This window comes from Penicillium psychrosexuale (genome assembly GCF_028828465.1).
Source record: "Penicillium psychrosexuale strain IBT 29551 chromosome Unknown utg000005l, whole genome shotgun sequence".
Taxonomy (NCBI): domain Eukaryota; kingdom Fungi; phylum Ascomycota; class Eurotiomycetes; order Eurotiales; family Aspergillaceae; genus Penicillium; species Penicillium psychrosexuale.
The window spans coordinates 2,168,345-2,187,085 of record NW_026643190.1 but is presented as its reverse complement, the minus strand read 5'-3'; the positions used below and the strand labels follow the sequence as shown (position 1 = coordinate 2,187,085).

The following is an 18,741-nucleotide window of genomic DNA, read 5'->3' as shown; positions in this document are numbered from 1 at the left end:
AAAATGCAGTCTGTAACTTTTCCGAAAGCAGACTAAAGATCCCCAATGAGATAACCCAGTTCATTCCTCCCCATGCGCATCGCAGGAACGGCTCCGCGAAGCCTGCCGCACCCCCTTGGACCGCAGCGACGGGGTAGACGGCATACGATGAGGGATACGAGGCAACTTGGGCATGGCCGAGTAGCTCTGTTTCGGCTCCCGCTCCATGTCCTTACCGCTACTATCCGTCTCTGTCTCGCCGCTCTCATCGCTGCTTTGTCTATGACCACCCACAATGCGGAGTGTGAGATTGAGCTCGCGCTCGAGCTCCTTTTGCGCTTGCATGCGCTGACTCGAGCCGTTGAGTTTCTTGCGATACACTCGCAGAGTCCGGCACAGCTGCTCTGTGGATGTGTCTAAGCTTCCGACCTCGCTGCGCGGGGTTGTTTTCCCGCGGTTGCGGAAGTCGATGGATGTGCGGCGGTTGCTGGTTCTTGCGGTGTGTGGTTTCCGGGGTGTTGGGGTTTTTGATTTTGGGCTTATTGGGGATGGGGACCGGCGGTGTCGGTCTTGCTTTGGGCCTGGTGTTGGGGAGAGGCGGTTTGGAGGGGAGGATCTTTCTGAGACGGCGTGGTTTTTTAGTGATGATGGTGCTAGGGATAGCCGAGACAGCTTGCGGAGTAGAGTTGGAGAGTGCTCGCGGATGGGTGTTGGTGTTGGGGGATTCGGGCTATCCGGTCGTTGAAATCCGGCGAGTTCGCTGCGGGAAAGGACTTTTCGGAGAGGGGGCCTTGCCGCTGTCATTTCTTTGACGGGGCATTCGTCATCCTCCCGTGTGTTTGCAAGGTCTGGGGAGACCTGTTGCTGGACAGATAGGTTCCATATCATCACAATCCCGTCCATACCGGCACTCACCACTGTGCGCTTGGTTTGGGACCCATCGGACTTATCACGCTCTTCCAGAAGTAACACATCGGTCACACCTTCTGTATGGCCAAATTCACCAGTGAGGAGCTGGTCTCGCTCTAGATCATAGACGCGAATAGATTTATCGGTGCTTGAAACACCTATAAGAACCTTCGGAGTCTGACCTGAGATCTCGGGGGCAACTGTCAAAGAGCCCAAAACCACCGCATCAGCTGTCTCCGAATCAGATGCCTTGAAAGAGTGAAGTTGACGGCCGGTTGGGATATCGAATTTCGAAACACAACGGTCCATGGTAGAAAGGTATAGAATGTTCGAGTCGTCGGGACAGAGTGTCATTGACACGGGGGAAGCCTTTTGAGTGATGACCCTTGAGATCAGATAGGCAACAGATGTGCCACAAGCCACCTCGCGTGTCGCGCGATTTCTTATGACAACGGTGCGATCTGCGGAGCACGAAAGCAATTTTTCGCCTTCGTTGATGAACAGCAACTGATTAACAGCCCCGACGTGATCGTCCATGGTTTGAATCAACTGCAACTCGGTGTCCCTTGTTTCGAATAGTTGCACCATCCGATCACGCCCAGAACTAGCTATCAACCAGGTATCGTCCATTTTTTGGATGGCCACATCCGTGATCTCTCCGCCATGGGCGCGCGCCTCGTTGAGGCAAGTCCAGTCGGCGTTCGAAAAGATTCTGCATCACAGTCAGCTAAAGAACATTCGGTTCATATCCTAAATTTGTACATACCTCAACACACCAAACTTGTCACCAGAGACAAACCAGTCCGCATTCTCAGCGGTCCTCAGAACTTTGAGTTCGTTTGCCGCATCGTCTTCTTTTCCGGGAAATTGGTCGAGATCGATATTCTTCGATCCTCGACACTTCCCTTGTGCATCCCAAAAGTTCACCGTACCATTGCGAGACCACGTGAAGAAGTCTGCAGACAAGTTATTGGGAAAATCCATGCGACAAATACCGAGAATCGGGTCCCGATGGGCCGGCATGGAAGCCTCGCCTGCCTCCTGTTCACCATCTTCACCTAGAGTGTCAATCGGGTAGACATGAATCGCGCGGGTTGATTCAACAGTAACCAGATGAGAACTAAGAGACCCCATGCAAGTGATCGCCGGTGCCTTGCCTTTCTTGTCAAGTGCACTCTTGTCAAGGCGCGCAGGAGACGTCGGCGTGGATGTTCCACGTAAGACTTCAAATGATAATCGCTGCATTTGCCTTCCTCCTCCACCTACCCAAATGGACTCCTGGTCAAAGTCCACGGCCAACGAAGTGATGCTAAACCCAACTTGCTTTACCGTGATCATCTTCTGAGATCCTTCACGATCATCGAAAAAGCAAACTGCGCCTGAATCTGTGCCGATTACGGCCTCATTTTGGGAGATACTGCTCACACAGGTGAAAGTGTTATCGCCCAGGGTGCCCAGTAGACAATTCCTGCCGGTAAGTGCTTTTGGAGCAAAACTGGCCGAGGGGGCAGCTACCTCGACATTCAAACGTGACTTGGTTGGTGAAACAGGCCGAATCGCCGTGGGAAGACGCCAGACCTTAACATGTCGCAGGCCGGTCCTAAAGAAAAACATTAGTTGGCTGCTAAGTATCACCATCCGATCAAACGTACGTGACCAAAGTATGGCCGACCCAGCACATATCATTGATAAATGAGGTGCATTTATTCGCAGAGTGTAATTTGGCCGAGCCATTCTTGAGGTTTACTGTCCACATAAAGAGAAATCCATCGTTCGGATTTCCGAGTGTTGCCAAATATTGAGAGTCTGGGCTAAATGCCAGACTGCGAACACCAAAGGTATGCTCGTTCAGAATGGATAGAGGAACATCCGGTAAGGCATCTCTCGCCGTCGAAAATATCAAGACTCGAGGATTATAGCCAGTCTTGACGTCGTTAGCTGCTGTTGTTGTGGCAATAATTTATATCTCGACTTCCCACTTACCTCTCCCACTGCAAGGAATCTTCCATTCGGGCTGATCGAAACACTCGTCACTGCTTTGATTCTTTCCCTCGAAGACCATCCACGTGGACTGCCGATGTCGATGACTTCGCTCGACGGAGACCCATTGACATTGAGATGCGGATTCGACCGGATATGGGAAAGGGATCGTGATCTTGGGTCCGGGCTGCCCGGGGAGTCGACTGGTTGTAAAAAGAAGTTGACGGGTTGACACTCGTCGCGGAGGGGCGGGCTCGGAAGAAGCGTTGTGTTATGTTGTCGTTCTCGTCCAATTCTGCAAGAACCGCTGCCGATCCAGCACATAGCGCAAAGCTTCTGCTCTGATCATGGCTTGAAAATCCGTTTGGAGTTGTTGTTGTTGTGCCGATGACGGTTTGGAGGGACAAGGAGGATTGGTGAAGGGTCTTGCTGGGGGTTCGTGTCCCTGGTCGGAGGACTGGAGAGTTCGAAGGAGTGATTTTCAAGGATGCGCTGGGTCCAGCAAGCTTGCTTTTTGCACTGGGGTGAGCGGTGGTGGCCATATCCTCGGGGAGGCGGTCGGCGCTTCAATGTCCTCTAAGAGCGTGGGATATTTGCATGTCAAGCAAAGTTCATCAGACAGGTTTGAGGATGCCAGTGAGGCTGTAGTAGGCGTCCGGAATTTTTATGTCGGAGAGTCGGTCAGGAGACAGTGTGGAGGATTGGTAGAATTAGTGGGGGCAAGCTAGGATGAAGCTCTGATCAGCTAAGTCCGATCTCTATCCACACACACATCTATAACTCACCAAAAGAGGGTATAGGACGAGAAAAGTCAACAAACACGAAGCTCATTCCGCAGTAAAGCAGATCATTCCAGTCAGAGGAATTTGAACCTTCTGGATGCCCCTGGCTCCATGGGGTTATTTGGGCTTTTTGCTTGGCTTCTGATTGGCCTCTTGAATTTGAGGAATTACCGGATTCTCACTTTTGAGACCGGAGGACTTCCTTCGATCTGCGGAAAAGCGTGATATGAACGGTGGGTCGTGTACGCACAGGTCGCCGCACTACCCGCACCATCGGCTCAGCGTGAGCTTTAATGGGAGTATGCTATACTCCATACGTTGGACGTAATTAAATGGCAAGATCACATCAGATCAGATCAGATCAGATCAGACCCAAGGGAGGCTCATGGGAGGTTCCACTACCGAAGGCCCACAGCTCCGATTGCTCGTCCGATCGTTGCATTAATCTTGGAAGTTTCCTCGATTCGATCTCACGTGCCTGGAATACGATCTCGTGCCCCCCGATGCCCTAATCTCACTGGCATAATTCGACCTGTCCATTGCGATACATCGGCAGCTCCGGTATTGAACTTCTTGGCACCCTTACATGTCCATTTCTACCAATCAGGTAGATCTGTACCCCGTAAGCACGAAGACCTCTGCACATGTGGGATCTAACCCGTGACAATCTCCTTCAAATTCCCATCATCAACGTAGTAGCTCTCCCTGGAATTTCTCTGGAATTTCTCAGAAAGCTCCATGTTGAAATGCAACCTTCACAGGTCAAGATAAAGCGAGTAGTCTTGGTAAGCTTTGGAAGGAAGGTTCCGGGTAGTTATCCCCATATCATATGACTTCCTATTATGTGTCCTTTTTGGTGTCTTTCATATTGCTTTTTGCAGGATTCTGATACTATCATGTGGCTTTAGTGTTCTAAACTACCACATAGAGTTGACCATAGAGCATATACACTTGTAGAGTATCAATTAAATGCACTTAAAGCGTATACATATCGTAGGCAACTTGATACAATTGTAGAGGTAAAACTATACTGCACTTTCAAGATACTACCTGGTAATACTAAGCAATGAGAGCGATAGACGCAAAGTGAGAGATTGCAATAAATGGGGAAAAGAATGAAGGTCATATTTTATATCTTGGGTTATTTATTACTACCTGCATATCATCATTCGTAGCCTTTAGTATGGAATATATAGCAGACATGAATAGCCCTATGGTCTTATATGAGAGACGTACAGCTTATATTGCCGAGTTATTTATTTCTTGCTCTCTCCCCCTGCTACTCTCTAATGTCTGATGTCACCATGTCTGTTCAATTAGACAATCGCCAGTCAATTATTGACTATTGCCGTTCTTATGCAGAGTATCAACTTATTGAAGGCACGAAGTATGGCAACCAGGTCGTTAAACTACTACCGGGTTGTGACTTGGTGGTTAAGTTCGGCCGTTAAGTCTCCCCCTACGAGGTAAAGAATAAAAGCGTAAAAAACAATCAGATACCATTATAGTCCCTTAGGTTCGTTAATTTCTTATAGGCAATGAGGGTTGGGGCTATATAGTATCGGATTTATTCCGGGCAAGACTATTGATCCTCTTCTGAACTCTTACATTTAAAGACTCGCCAAAATTCTTGAGTATTTTCACTCTATTACCGCCGATGGCGCTGGTAGCCTATGTGGTAGCCCGTCAATTGACTTACTCTGGCCAGAGTCATATCTAGTAACTGGAGGAATGGTTCAATAGCCGGCTTTTCCCTAAATATGGCAAAGTTCAATTTGATCTTAGCCTATTGGTATTTTATCATTTAGATATAGCCCCTCGAAAGCTTCTCTGGTTAGATGGTGGCCGTCTTTGTATATTAGACTGAGCATCAGCAGGGTTTTATCTGAGATCATTGGAATTTGCCAGTCTATTCTTTCAAGAATATCATTTCAGCCAGACGCTTCTGAATGCCGTCGGTTTTGGCTCTGGCGTGAAAAAGAAGAGCAGCAGCTGCCAGGCATTGTACAACACTGAAAGGTAGTCCTTGTAAGTCAGCAGAATTGCTTGTCTCTGTGAACAATGCTGATCTGAAAAACAGTCGTTCGAGGGACATTTTAGAAGGGTCTTCGCACCATCGACCAGCTGATTGTATATTTCCTCTTCCGCTACTACCGGAACCACAAAAAAACTTCCGAGTTGATAAAGGGACAACCTTAGAATGGTAATGCCTAGGTAGTGTCCCATGGGACTAATCAGATTACAAGATGAGTGTTAGGGCAGGATCGATGTTGGTACAACTTAAGTGGCTTTGTGATTGCAATGTATATAGTTCTGGTGTTTAGCAATTTTCAACACGATATGCAACACTTGGTCTTCTAAATTGATTTATAGTGTTAAAAATTCTTATCAATAGATATTGACAATAAAATCCAACAACGACTATCTGTATGTAGTTGCTGAGATACAAGGAGGTCTTGCTATGTATTTTGGGGCTCGCTTGTTAGTGCTCTTATCGCCACCTGGATATTTTCTCTTCGATGACCTCGGGAACTTCCAGATCTCACATTATCTATCAACTTTGCTCTGCTCGTCACTCCCTTTTTTCATTCATCTACAACATATTCCCAAGATGGCTAAATGCGCTGCCTCATCGAGGCTGGCCTTGCCTGCCGTTCTGCGCAATGTTTTCCGCTCTCAGCTCACCAGCGCTTCTTCAATAATCTCCTATCGCCGACCTCTTGCCTCCGGTCCTCTCTTCTCCTTGAACATCCACCTTCAGAGATCCTTCAGTTCAATCCCGCGCTTGCGTGATTCTCAGAATGATCAACAAATACCCGCAGCCCCTGAAACCACGGCTGTCGCCGATGACACCGTGCCTTCTCAACACAAAAAACCAAAGAAAGATTACGACTCATTCGGCAAGACAGGTGGTTGGAATACTCATAAACGCCACCCCAAAGACCAACGAAGGGACCCCGATAGTACCGGAAGAACCGACAGAGAGCGCAGAGCTTTCCGCAACGAGACTCGCAGGGAGGTGAAAAAAGAACCTCGCAGGGATTGGCAAGACAGAGCCGAAAAATCGAAACAGTTCTCAGAGAACAGGGGAAAGAGAAAGCCCGAGAGCTGGCAAGTGCAAAAAGCCGCTCTGAAGGAGAAGTTCGCCGGTGGTTGGAATCCACCCAAGAAGCTTTCACCTGATGCCCTCGATGGCATCCGACATCTTCACGCGAAGGCACCCGAACAATTTACGACTGCTGTCCTCGCAGAGGAGTTTGAGATGTCTCCGGAAGCTATTCGCCGAATTTTGAAGAGCAAATGGCGCCCATCGGAGGACGAGATGGAGAGTCGGCGCAAGCGATGGGAAAATCGGCATGATAGAATCTGGAGTCGTATGGCTGAACTTGGTCTTCGCCCTTCGACAAACCGCACGCGGAACCTTTCGGATTTCCATGTGCTGTATGATGACAACAACCGCGAGCGAAGATAGTCGTCTGTGTACATGATACCATGTTATATATGGGGTTTTAAGTTGCGCTTGTTCAATAAATAATATCACCCAGAAGAAACAACATATTTCTTATAACTAGTATGTAGTTGGTTGCAGTACGGAGTAGGGTGGGTATCATGGCATTTAGCCCGTAGTTCGGGGTTTAGTTCGGGTCGGAGCTAGGAGCAAGGATATCGTCGCCACGCAACTCCCCCGGCAACACATCTCAACTCTCCAACCAGCATGGTTCATTCGAGGTGACAGAATGCTAGCGGCGGCACATTTCACCAAGCTTCGACCCAACTACAGCTCAACGTGCCGACAATTCCCCCCAGACCTTGGCCCTCGAACCGCAGCCCACATGCTGAGACAACCGCCATGCCATCCAACATCCAAGTCTTTGTGAAATGGAAGGACCAGACTATATTTGCAGGAGAGGATGTGGAATGTACTGTAACATTCAAGAACGTGGCCGATACTGGCGCCGATGCCAATAATGCGGGTGAAGGACAACATTCACGGAAGGTCTCTCGAGTCGCAAACCACACACCCAAGTCGAACTCGGAATCTTTCTTCGGATTCAAATCGCCCCAGGCTCTATTTTCCGGACGGCGATCATACTCCATCAGCTCCCAACGGAAGCCTTATCACCGGACGGCCTCGTCCCTGAGCTCTTCGTTGGTCGGCTCCCATAGCTTTCCTCCGAACAGCGGCCCCTCTACACCGCGAGAATGGCAACAAGGCCACAACCATAAACGATCCGTCTCAATCCTCTCCATTGATAGCGAAGGCCAGACCGATCCGACGCCTTCTCCTTACAATCGACGTCAGCCAGCCAGGGGTCATGGGCGCTCGGCGAGTCTCCAGGTTCTACCGCGGAGGAACAATAGCTACGAGGATTCTTACAAAAAAGGTAGATGATGGACAGTGAAAAACATGCTAAGGGATTTTCAACTAATGAGTGTCTCTTATCAGCGAGAACTCCCTCCCATATTTCTCCATTTCCATTGACAGAGGCTCCCAACGAGCATCCCAATGGCAATCTGAGAGTCGATACCTCCCACTTGGGGCGAGCCACCCAACCTGGCTCTCGCGCGACGAGTCCAACAGGTGCCATAGAGCCATTGCGTCCACCTTCCCGACGGCCCCAACCACCTCCCCTCGATTTTAAGTTTCCGCCCGCGGCTTCAGCCGATTCGACTAACAGTCGCACCGTGCGTACCCCATCACCAAAGTCGGCGACAACGAACGGTACATCATCAACCGGGGGAAGACCCACTCTCAAAGATGTACAGGGTCTATCTGGACCGGCGCATCAGCAACTAACTCGGATCATATCAGTCACAAGCGTGAATGGGAGCAACCGGAGCAGTGGGGAGTTCTACTCCGTCAGCGACCACTCCACCGAGACCCTTGGATCAGAATACACGAATTATTCTCTACAGAATGCGCGAGCTCCCCCGTGCGGCATGCGCGGCATCATTCGAGCGTAGTTGCATCTCCTGCCAAAGCCTCCAACAGCCAGGCGCTGCTGATGGGCTATGCGCAGGTTAACGCATCATTCACGGTCGATGGTTCGTTAGTGAACCAGTCCGCCTTCGACGAAGTCAAGCGAAAGGGAGTTGTTGGTGGCCAACCGAGTTCAGGCGGACTTCCTGGCCGCCCAACGCCAACAGCCGAGCGACCACGTAAGAGCGGTGGGTTCTGGGGCGCACTCAGATGGAACACTATCGAGGAATCTATCAATGGCCTTCTTTCAAATAACGAATTGGACGGATTACGAGAAATGCGTGGTGTTACATCGTCGAGATCAATTCCGCTGTTGTCCACCTCGCAGTCGCTGCTTTTTGTTGACCTCCGACTGGCACCAGGAGAGGAACAGTCATATTCCTTCTCTTTCTCCCTTCCGAAAGGACTCCCGGCAAGTCATAAAGGAAAAGCAATCAAGATCTCATATAATTTGGTCATTGGAACTCAGCGGCCTAGCGGGCCTAACGAACCCCAAAAGGTCAACCGCATCAACATACCCTTCCGTGTTTTCAGCGGCGTGAATGGTAAGTTACATTCTTTGCTTTTCCTTCCATCCCAATTTCTCACATCCTTATAGAAAAGGGAGACATTCTTGGCCATGACTTGATGTCACCTTATGTACTTCTACGGGATGAAGCGAAGGTCCAAAAGGTTGGGCCAGTGATGCCTGTGTCAACGAAGAACCAAAGTATCAGCAAGCCTCACCATTCCGCGGCTGACTTCCTTAGTTTTGTGGATGAGATCTTGGAGCAACGTGCGCGTTCCAACACGCTGTTCCCACCTGGTGCTACGCCCTCGAGACGACCTAGCGTCGAAGGATTACCCCAGATGCTTACTTCCAAGGATGTCATCGACATTGCTATCCTTCGCAGCAACCAGGCTGTGAACTCTCGCCGCAGCCCCAATCGGTTCGAGATTGCCCGCGAGGGTAAACGTATCGCAGTGGTCGTCTTGAACCGACCAGTTCATCGACTTGGAGAAACCATTATCGCCACAATGGATTTTGGAGATGCTACAATTCCATGCTACGCTGTGCGTGCCTCGTTAGAGACGTCCGAAAAAGTCACCCCTACTTTGGCCATCCGGTCAAGTGCCAGCATTCACCGAACCACACGGCGCATCCATGCTTCTCTGTTTGAGAACACACTCCATGCCACCCGAGTGGCTTTCAGCCCTGCTATCCCCATCACAGCGACGCCTTCAATTTTGACGAGCGGTGTGACCCTCGATTGGGAACTACGATTCGAGTTTGTGACATCCAGTGTTCGAGGCGATCAAGGGGCCCCACCATCAGGCACTCGCTTACTCGAGGCCTTGTCGTCGGATGATCGCGGTACAGTGCTGTCTGCCATGGAGCATCTGAACTGTGAATCATTCGAGATCGCTATCCCGCTGACAGTCTATGGAGAGACTGTTCGAGAACGATTGCCCGAGGAGAATGAAGGCTACCCAATCTAGAACTCCGGATGTACACCACAGGTATACCAGATGCACATGTGCTTGCCTGCTGTGCAGGTTATGCTTGATCCTATTTTGATTAAATATTCCCCTTGTGCCATCGAGGGCGAAACCCCCAGAAATATAGGCCCCACCAGGCTCTGGACTCCCATGTATAATTGATACTATATTTGAATCGGAAATAACGACGGCGCTACTGCTACCAAGTATGTAAATGTAAAATATATCTTATACTAGTCTGTGACGTAGACGCGGTAACTGGGGCAACGCGGTCAGTCAACCGATCGGATCTGGGCACTTTATGAACTCTGGTGGAGCTGAAACCCGATAACATCTCTCTCCTTGCGCTTCTCTCGAACATATCATCCAGAATCATTGTCAGGTAGGTTCATTGGCATTATCTGCATGTCAGCGCGTCTATTCATCTGATGGCGTCCCTCAAATATCGGACAGCGACTGGTATCTGACATTGGAATGCAGGCACATCGCGATCAGCGCAAACCCCGCCGGAATACACCCCTACCGAAGGGATTACTTTTTTTTCTCGAGCCTGAGAGAATATGGCTTCGTTCATCACCACCATGTCTGTCCCCGCTACCCCTCCTGCTGCCCATTTCATTTCCCCTGGGGAGCCTGCCTCTCGCTCCCCGCAAGCACTCCCTTCCGTCATCAGCCCTTCCGTCATCAGCCCTTCCGTCGTGTATCACACTACTCGCACTTCCCATCTCCCCCTCTCGGAGCCTCCATCTTACCTGTCGCCGGCAGTGCGCGCACTCAAACAGGGCTGTTTTGGACTAACACCTCCCAGCAATGCACGCACACGCGCCCCCTTCAAGCCCCGCTCGTCCGCCAAAGGCACAAACAGTTATCAGCTACGACAGTTCGCCGAGGCTACACTTGGAAGTGGTAGCTTGCGCAAAGCCGTGAAGCTGCCCGAAGGCGAAGATCAGAATGAATGGCTCGCCGTGAATGGTAAGAAACATCTTGCGGAGTTGTACTGGGGGTATCTGCTGATATTTTGGCGATCTAGTGGTCGACTTCTACAACCAGATCAACCTTCTCTACGGCTCAATAACTGAGTTCTGCTCACCGCAGACATGTCCCGAGATGAAGGCTACAGATGAGTAGGGTGCTTCCTCGACAGCTCGTTGACCCCGGCTTACACGTTTGGATAGGTTCGAGTACCTCTGGCAAGACTCGGAGAACTTCAAGCGGCCAACCAAGATGTCCGCCCCGGAATACATCGAGCATCTGATGGCCTGGGTTCAGAGCAACGTCGACAACGAACAAATGTTCCCTAGCCGAATCGGTGTCCCATTCCCCAAGACCTTCCCCAGTCTTCTCCGCCAGATCTTCAAGCGTCTATACCGTGTCTACGCCCACATCTACTGCCACCATTACCCAGTGGTAGTGCACCTCGGCCTCGAGCCTCACCTCAACACCAGCTTCAAACACTATGTCTTGTTCATTGACGAGCACAAGCTGGCTAGCGGGAAGGATTTCTGGGGACCGCTGGGTGATTTGGTCGATAGCATGTTACGCAGCGACTAAGGATTGAATCGGGATATTGGGAAGTAATTGTGTTTTGCATCTGATCTCCGCAGTCAGGGATACTGGCTGTTCTACGGAAAGGTGTCTTAATGGCGTTTCGGGTGCGGCATGCATTGCAGTATTTTAGCATGGGCTTTTGGCGTTGGGGGCTTGACCTGACGCGAAGACCGAAGCGATGAATCCATGTATTTTTTTTTCTGATTTTTGGTAACAAGAACGCTTCGATGCTCATTGTACTCCGTAGGTTATCGCAGATTGGATCTCCTTTGTAGTCTCGCGGGAAGCGGACGACAAAAAGAGACAACCACATTGTTATCCTTCTCTCTGTTGAATCCACTCTCCATACTCCGTAATAGCCTACGACTACAATACCCAATCATTGTTAGGCCACCAGATGCACTAGTTAAGCCTATTATGCCGCTAATTCGTGATTTGATCAATCTCATGTTTCCCGCTGCATAGTTGACCCCGAAACTCGACGGATCTCCAACATTACTAGCATAAATATCGAAGTCCTTTGAGAGTCGAAGATATGCCCAGCCGCCAAGCAATTATACAAACACGTGACTTGGTCCTTGTGTGCGTACACGTGACCACGGGAACATTCGGCCCGGAGGTCTCAACCTTGCATCCTTGAGAAGCAAGCACTCCGAACGTCGATATCACCTCCTCATCCAACCCCTCTGCGTCTCTCCTCCCTCCTCGAGGCCAATCCTCTAGCCAATTGCACAATGATCTCCGCTCGCTTCGCCCGCGCTGGCCTGCGTGCCGCCCAGTTCTCGGTTCCTCGCACCGCCGCCGTTAACGGAATCAGGACCTATGCCACCCCGGCCCAGGATACCCGCGCCCCCGTCGCTCTGTTCGGCGTTGATGGCACTTACGCCTCTGCTCTGGTATGCACCTCCATTGCCTCGGTCTTGTCGCGACCGTGTGCTTCGCCTTTTCGCGACGAACACCCCGTCTTTCCCCGACCCCTCCCACAGTTGTGTTCCACTCTTCAAAAGCAGTGTTCAAATCCTCATCAAAACACCGCAAGCAAAAACCCGGAATGAATTACCCGTCTAACCATCCTCGTGAATAGTACACCGCTTCCGCCAAGTCCGCTGCTCTCGACCAGACTGCCCGTGCTATCGCTAACCTCGGCGAGACCCTCAAGGGTGACAAGAAGCTCGTCGGCATCCTCAGCTCCCCTATGCTTACCGACGAGGACAAGAAGGCCATCGTCGAGGAGCTCTTCAAGGTCGCCGGTGCCGACAAGGCCGACAAGGCCGGTGTCGTCAAGAACTTCCTCCAGACCCTCGCCGAGCACAACCGTTTCAGCTCCCTCGAGGGTGTCTGCGAGAAGTTCGCTACCCTGATGGGCGCTTACCACGGCGAGATCGACCTCCACATCACCAGTGCTCAGGTACGCCCTCCATGAGCTGTGTTTCACTCGCAGAAAAAAAAAATAAGGATATAAGCTAAAAGTTTGTCCGCAGGAGCTCGATGCCAAGACCATTAACCGTCTTGAGAAGGCCATTTCCAAGTCTCAGTTCAGCCTGGGTAAGAAGCTCAAGGTTATTACCAAGGTTCGTTACAATCGATGGAATTCATATTTTGTGGCTGTTTACTAACTCTATTGACCAGGTCAACCCTGACATCGTTGGTGGACTCATCGTTGAGATTGCCGACCGCACCGTCGACCTTAGCGTTTCTTCCAAGATCGCCAAGATGAACAAGGCTCTTTCCGATGCTGTGTAAATGTAAATTAGCCTCAGTGTTTGAGGGGATGGTTAGATTATAGCATATCGTCCCGGATGAACGGTAGCGTTCGTAGGGGAAAAGGGGGATTCTAAGATTCCACTTTCTACCTCCATTTTGTTTTGTTCTCATTACTTCAATTGCACAGATTCATCTATAAATGATGTCTTATAGATCGATGTTTGCCTGAGTCCTACAAGGTACGGTAGGCGGCTTGTCTAGTGGGTTGATAACTTGACTCAATCTGTTTACCTTGATGTTTGCCGTCCCTTTCGTATGTCTGGACCCGAATTGCCGTTCTGATCGCTGGTTAATCTGCGCGATGACTTTTTTATTTCTATATCTGACTTGTAGGAGTGCAAGAGCGGTATGTGATACACCCACAAGGCGAGCAGCTATGTCCCTTCTATTTGGGAGCTAATGATATCATTGACGTCTACTTCGCTATCAAATGCTCTAGAGATCAAGACTATGCTCCGAAATGCCATGTATGAATGGGTTGGAAATGATAGATAGCAGGAGATGCAACACATGTAAAAAAGGGAAGAGTAAGCACAAAGAAGATCGTGACTGTCGTGTCCAGAAGCAACCAAATAGGAAACCGGCCAGCAGAGAAGAGAAAGAAGAAAGACAGATATCAAACGAGGACGACCGGAATGCAAAAGTTAGACAGCATCCAAAGCCGAAGAGACTGCCCCATTCTACTAATTATCCCTGTCAACCTGCGTCTCAAACTCATCCTCGTACGCAGCAATCGAAGCAGAGCTGCGCACTCTCTGCAGCTGACTCTCCACATAGTGATTAACATGATCTTGGGCATCAGCGTCCGCAGTACTACCCCTGCGACTGGGCCCACGACTAGGACCACAACTCTCACCATCATCATCCAAGACGGTCGACGCAGCGGGCGTAGCATCGCCGGAGTAGAAGTCACTCCGGTTCCCGATGGAGCGAGTAGTCGACGAGCGACGAACAGACGGACGGCCCGAGCTGCGCGGTCGTCCAGAACGGGAGAAGATGTCGTCGAAGTAGTGCGACGCGGCGGCGAAGGGCGACCGCGGCGTCTGCGGTAGACGGCAGTTGATACCGGTGTCGTGGATGATCTTTGCGATGAGGCCTGTCCATCCGCACTGGTGCGATGTCCCCAGCCCGCGGCCGTTGTCGCCGTCGAAGAACTCGTGGAACCAGAGATTGTCTTTCCAGTGCTCGTCGAAATCGAGGAGGTCCGAGCCGCCGTTTACGGCGCGGCGGCCTTCGTCGTTGCGGGCGAAGAGGTGCTGCATGCGGTGCTGCAGTTCTTCTGCTACGTGGCCGAGGTTCATGTAGTCCCCTGAACCCGTGGGACACTCGACTTTTAGGGTGTCTCCGTAGAACATGTGGAAGCGGAGGAGGGACTCGACGAGGAGGAAGTTGACGCAGAGCCAGATCGGACCGCGCCAGTTGCTGTTACCGCCGAAGAGGGAGGAGTCAGAGTCGCCCGGGACGTAGCCGACCTTGAAGGTTTGGCCGTTGACGTCCATGGAGTAGGGGTGGTCTTCGTGGTACTTGGACATGGAGCGGATACCGTGCTTGGATAGGAACTCTGTTTCGTCGAGCATTCGCTCCAGGATCTTGACGAGACGGTCCTTGCTGACAAGGGCCAGTAGGAGTCGGTCGTCTTTGCCGCGGCGCTTCATGCTGGCAATGTTGCGCTCGGCTATGTCTGGTTTGTTCTCGATGAACCAGTCCACTCGCCGCTTGAACGAGGGGAATTTATTGATGAGCTCGGGCTCTAGGGTGAGAACCGCATACAGCGGGATCAAACCGACGAGGGACCTAATGGGTAGCTGCTGGGTCCATGGCCCGCCGTAGGAGATGGCATCGTAGTAGAAGCTGTCATCTTCGTTCCAGAGGGACTGCACAGTGTCATCGCCCGAACGGAAGGTCATTGCATCACTGATGAGCAGGAAGTGCTCGAAGAACTTGGATGCAATGTCTTCGTAAATGCGACGGTGCTTAGCCAGCTCCAGGGCTATGTTGAGCATAGTCAGACAGTAGAAGGCCATCCAACCAGTACTGTCAGCTTGCTCAAGCACACCACCAGTGGGCAATGGCTCCGAGCGATTGAATAGACCGATGTTATCGAGTCCCAAAAAGCCGCCCTCAAACACATTCTTGCCACCGGAGTCCTTGCGGTTCACCCACCAGGTGAAGTTCAGCAGCAGCTTTTGGAACACACGTTCCAGGAAGTCCAGATCCTGTCGTCCATACATCTTCCGCTCAATCTTGAACGTGCGGAACACAGCCCAGGCGTGTACGGGAGGGTTCACATCGCCGAAGTTCCACTCGTAGGCAGGCAGCTGACCGTTCGGGTGCATGTACCACTCACGGGTGAGAAGATCGAGTTGCTTCTTTGCAAAATCGGGATCCATCATAGCCAGTGGGATACAGTGGAATGCAGTATCCCACGCAGCGAAGAATGGGTACTCCCAAGAGTCTGGCATCGATAAGATGTCGTCGATGTACAGATGACGCCACTGCTCATTACGAATGCCCTTTCGGCCCGCCGGAGGAGGAATTTCACCTGGGTCACCGTTGCTCCATTGATCCCAGATGAAGTTGTAGTACTGCTTGCACCACATCATTCCGGAGAAAGCTTGACGCTGGATGTTGCGGAGATCCTCGCTCATGGGGAGAGGGTTGAGGTGGTAGTAGAATTCATCCGCCTCGGTGCGGCGCTGTTCAATCACATCGTCCAGAACTTCTTCGTCGACAAATTCTTCCTTTTTACGGGACACTCTGAAACGAACAACGGCGCATTCGCCGGGAGGAACTCCCTCGCCGTTGTTGAAAGCGTACCACGCAGCGAACTTGGTACCTTCGTTGTCTGGGTTGATCGCGCCTTTCTCTTCGTCGACAATATGACGGTGGAATGCGTCTTTTACATAGGGTGTGGTGTTCTCGGTACCCCATAAGAACTTGTTGTTAGTCTCGTTCCCGGTGAACATCATCTGAGGCGTAATATCGTCATCGCTAGATCCAACTGGAGGTGATGGCGCGAAGGAGACATATCGCTCGCCGATTGCGCTGTGCTTCGATTTGGCCACCATTGGTCCCTCTTTCTTGATAGATGGTTTTTCCTTTTTCTTCTCGTCACCCCAGCCCCACGTGTTTCTGAACCAGACATGGGGGACGATGTGTAGATGAGCAGGCTCGGGGCCGCGATTGTACGCGATGACACGGAAGAGCAATTCTTCCTCGTCGTCGGCCTCCTTGGCAGTCTCGATGAAGATATCCCAGTAGCGATTATCGTCGAAGATGCCGGTATCAAGGATCTGGTACTCCTTCTCCAAGCGTGAACGCTTTGCATTCTCATCGATGAGGTCTTGGTAAGGGAACTTTCTCTGGGGGTATTTGTAGAGGAATTTCATGTAGGAGTGCTATACTCCGGGGTCAGCATTCCGAGATAACGGGATTGAATTTATAGAAGGGTTTACCGTTGGGGTGTTGTCCACGTGGAAATGTGCCTCCTTGACACTCTCACCATGATTACCCTGAGGGTTGGACAAACCGAACAGGCGTTCCTTCAGGAAGTCGCTGTGCTCTCGTTAGATTCCATGACCAGACACGGCGTTCGAACGGAGCCTGGACTTACTCTTCGCCATTCCAAAACGCAAAGGCAATATTCTGAATGCCGTGTGTATCAGATACACCAGCAATTCCATCTTCGCCCCAGCGGAAAGTTCTCGATCTTGCGTGATCGTGGGTGAAGTAGCTCCAGGCGTCACCGTCTTCGCTGTAATCCTCTCTGACTATACCATGGTAAAGCGGCATTAGCCCGCTGTTTCTCGATTTGGTATGATTTGCAGATCTCACCTGTGGCCCACTGTCTCTCCGCCTATACCAATAGAGCTTTTAGCACTGCCAATCTGTCTGTTTCAAAGCTATCCAAGGCCTCGACTTACCACGTAGGGTCCCCAGCGCTGTTGAAGTAGTTAGCAGGAGTGTTCTGAAGCTGGTTCCAAGTTGGAGAGACGTTACCTTCCAATACTTGGTTCTCTCGCGGTCTTCCTTTAGGCGCTTCTCTTCCTCGGTAATGACCTCTTTCCCATCGATTAAGACCATAATGGCGATTGCAAAGCAGTAACCAAGTTAATGCCAAACAAAAAATATATGAAAATGAAGAAGAAGAGAGGGGGGGAAGCAGTCGGCCAGAATGGAGGGGAGTCCTGTCGAAGGTGCAGTCTGTGCCAACCTGCGGCCCTGGAGAAAATGACGTGAATCACTGTCCCACCGGTCCACCAGTCGAGGTTCGGGTGGAGAATCGGGTCGCATTAGGGAATGAGGGCCGCTGATTGGCCGATATGACTATGTTCGGTTCGGGCCTGGAAAGGTGTGCAGGTCATGGACCTCGTTTTTGCCCGAAATAGCTACGAGATCAATTGACTTTGGATTAGCTATATAAATAGCTATAAGCTCTTATATCTCGCTTATTCTGTTTTTTGCTTTAAATTTGCTACGTTGGAGTGCTTTATAACAAAACTACCAAGGTGGAAAAAGAGTCCATATCTCACTCCATATAAGGCGGGGAACAATTGAAAGATCACAAATCATTATGATCTGGCGAGAACTGTGTCGATTTGGTGATACGGAGTGGACAGTGCCCAAATACCGGCCCGATTGTTCTAGCGTTGAACGTTGGCATCGGGAATGTGTTCTTATCATTTTATAGCGCTGTAGCTGAGACATTCATAAGCCGATGGAAGTGCGCGGCAATAACAGGTCTGTGATGTTACAGCTAAGTTGAGGCGATATGTTGCTTGACATAGCCTGGAATAAGCACAGCATAGTGTTATAAGCTTGGAAGAAAAAGAAAAGAAATCCAGAGTGGATTGCAATCAAATGAATTGCCACCAGGCCCACCCCCTAGATCCACCTCCCATATCTCTAAGACATACATGTACCGAGCACAACTTGCATATCCATCTTTAAGCAGGTCATTTTCATATAGGGAACTCTCCCAGGGATCGGTATTATTTCTAATGCGGCAGAGTCTAGCAGAATCGAAACGGTTATAGCAACCTACATATGGTATAGGTTCTCTGGTGTAAAGATGTCAATTATCCTCTAGCAGGCTACACAGGCTATCTAGAAAATAGACCTCCAAAGCGAAACCCAAAAACAATAACAATCAGGGTTTTATATATGTATTGTACTATTGCTGTTCACTACACCTAACATCCAAGGACCTTGCTTCAAAAATCAAGAGAGTAACCATAGCGAAGTATTTAAATGAAACAATATATTCTCATGACATCCTAGTCAAACCCTAAGTTATAGGAGCCCGGAAAGGATTAGCTT

The 18,741-nt window shown here is 50.4% G+C and overlaps 6 protein-coding genes across 6 annotated transcripts; 4 read left to right on the top strand and 2 right to left on the bottom strand.

Moving 5' to 3' along the window:
• Positions 1-60: 60 nt before the first annotated feature.
• On the bottom strand, positions 61-3,410 carry N7518_009751 (WD40 repeat domain-containing protein; the record flags this gene model as incomplete). Its single annotated transcript, XM_057190677.1, has 5 exons — positions 61-1,600; positions 1,655-2,488; positions 2,541-2,812; positions 2,872-3,071; positions 3,104-3,410. The coding sequence occupies 5 exons, from the start codon at positions 3,408-3,410 to the stop codon at positions 61-63; spliced, it is 3,153 nt and encodes a 1,050-aa protein (XP_057038333.1).
• Positions 3,411-6,261: 2,851 nt separating this feature from the next.
• On the top strand, positions 6,262-7,122 carry rrg9 (mitochondrial ribosome assembly protein RRG9; the record flags this gene model as incomplete). Its single annotated transcript, XM_057190676.1, has 1 exon — positions 6,262-7,122. One exon carries the CDS (start codon positions 6,262-6,264, stop codon positions 7,120-7,122), a length of 861 nt encoding a protein of 286 aa, XP_057038332.1.
• A 378-nt stretch (positions 7,123-7,500) lies between these two features.
• Positions 7,501-10,110, top strand: N7518_009749 (putative intracellular protein transport protein (Sat1); the record flags this gene model as incomplete). The annotated part of the gene is made up of 4 exons (XM_057190675.1): positions 7,501-8,035; positions 8,137-8,493; positions 8,568-9,176; positions 9,230-10,110. The coding sequence occupies 4 exons, from the start codon at positions 7,501-7,503 to the stop codon at positions 10,108-10,110; spliced, it is 2,382 nt and encodes a 793-aa protein (XP_057038331.1).
• Positions 10,111-10,691: 581 nt separating this feature from the next.
• N7518_009748 (Mob1/phocein family protein) lies at positions 10,692-11,661 on the top strand (the record flags this gene model as incomplete). The annotated part of the gene is made up of 3 exons (XM_057190674.1): positions 10,692-11,082; positions 11,141-11,234; positions 11,286-11,661. The coding sequence occupies 3 exons, from the start codon at positions 10,692-10,694 to the stop codon at positions 11,659-11,661; spliced, it is 861 nt and encodes a 286-aa protein (XP_057038330.1).
• Positions 11,662-12,392: 731 nt separating this feature from the next.
• N7518_009747 (F1F0 ATP synthase subunit 5) lies at positions 12,393-13,401 on the top strand (the record flags this gene model as incomplete). The annotated part of the gene is made up of 4 exons (XM_057190673.1): positions 12,393-12,554; positions 12,743-13,066; positions 13,140-13,229; positions 13,288-13,401. 4 exons carry the CDS (start codon positions 12,393-12,395, stop codon positions 13,399-13,401), a joined length of 690 nt encoding a protein of 229 aa, XP_057038329.1.
• A 704-nt stretch (positions 13,402-14,105) lies between these two features.
• N7518_009746 (uncharacterized protein) lies at positions 14,106-17,505 on the bottom strand (the record flags this gene model as incomplete). Its single annotated transcript, XM_057190672.1, has 6 exons — positions 14,106-16,820; positions 16,878-16,977; positions 17,036-17,192; positions 17,257-17,278; positions 17,346-17,363; positions 17,422-17,505. The coding sequence occupies 6 exons, from the start codon at positions 17,503-17,505 to the stop codon at positions 14,106-14,108; spliced, it is 3,096 nt and encodes a 1,031-aa protein (XP_057038328.1).
• Positions 17,506-18,741: the final 1,236 nt, after the last annotated feature.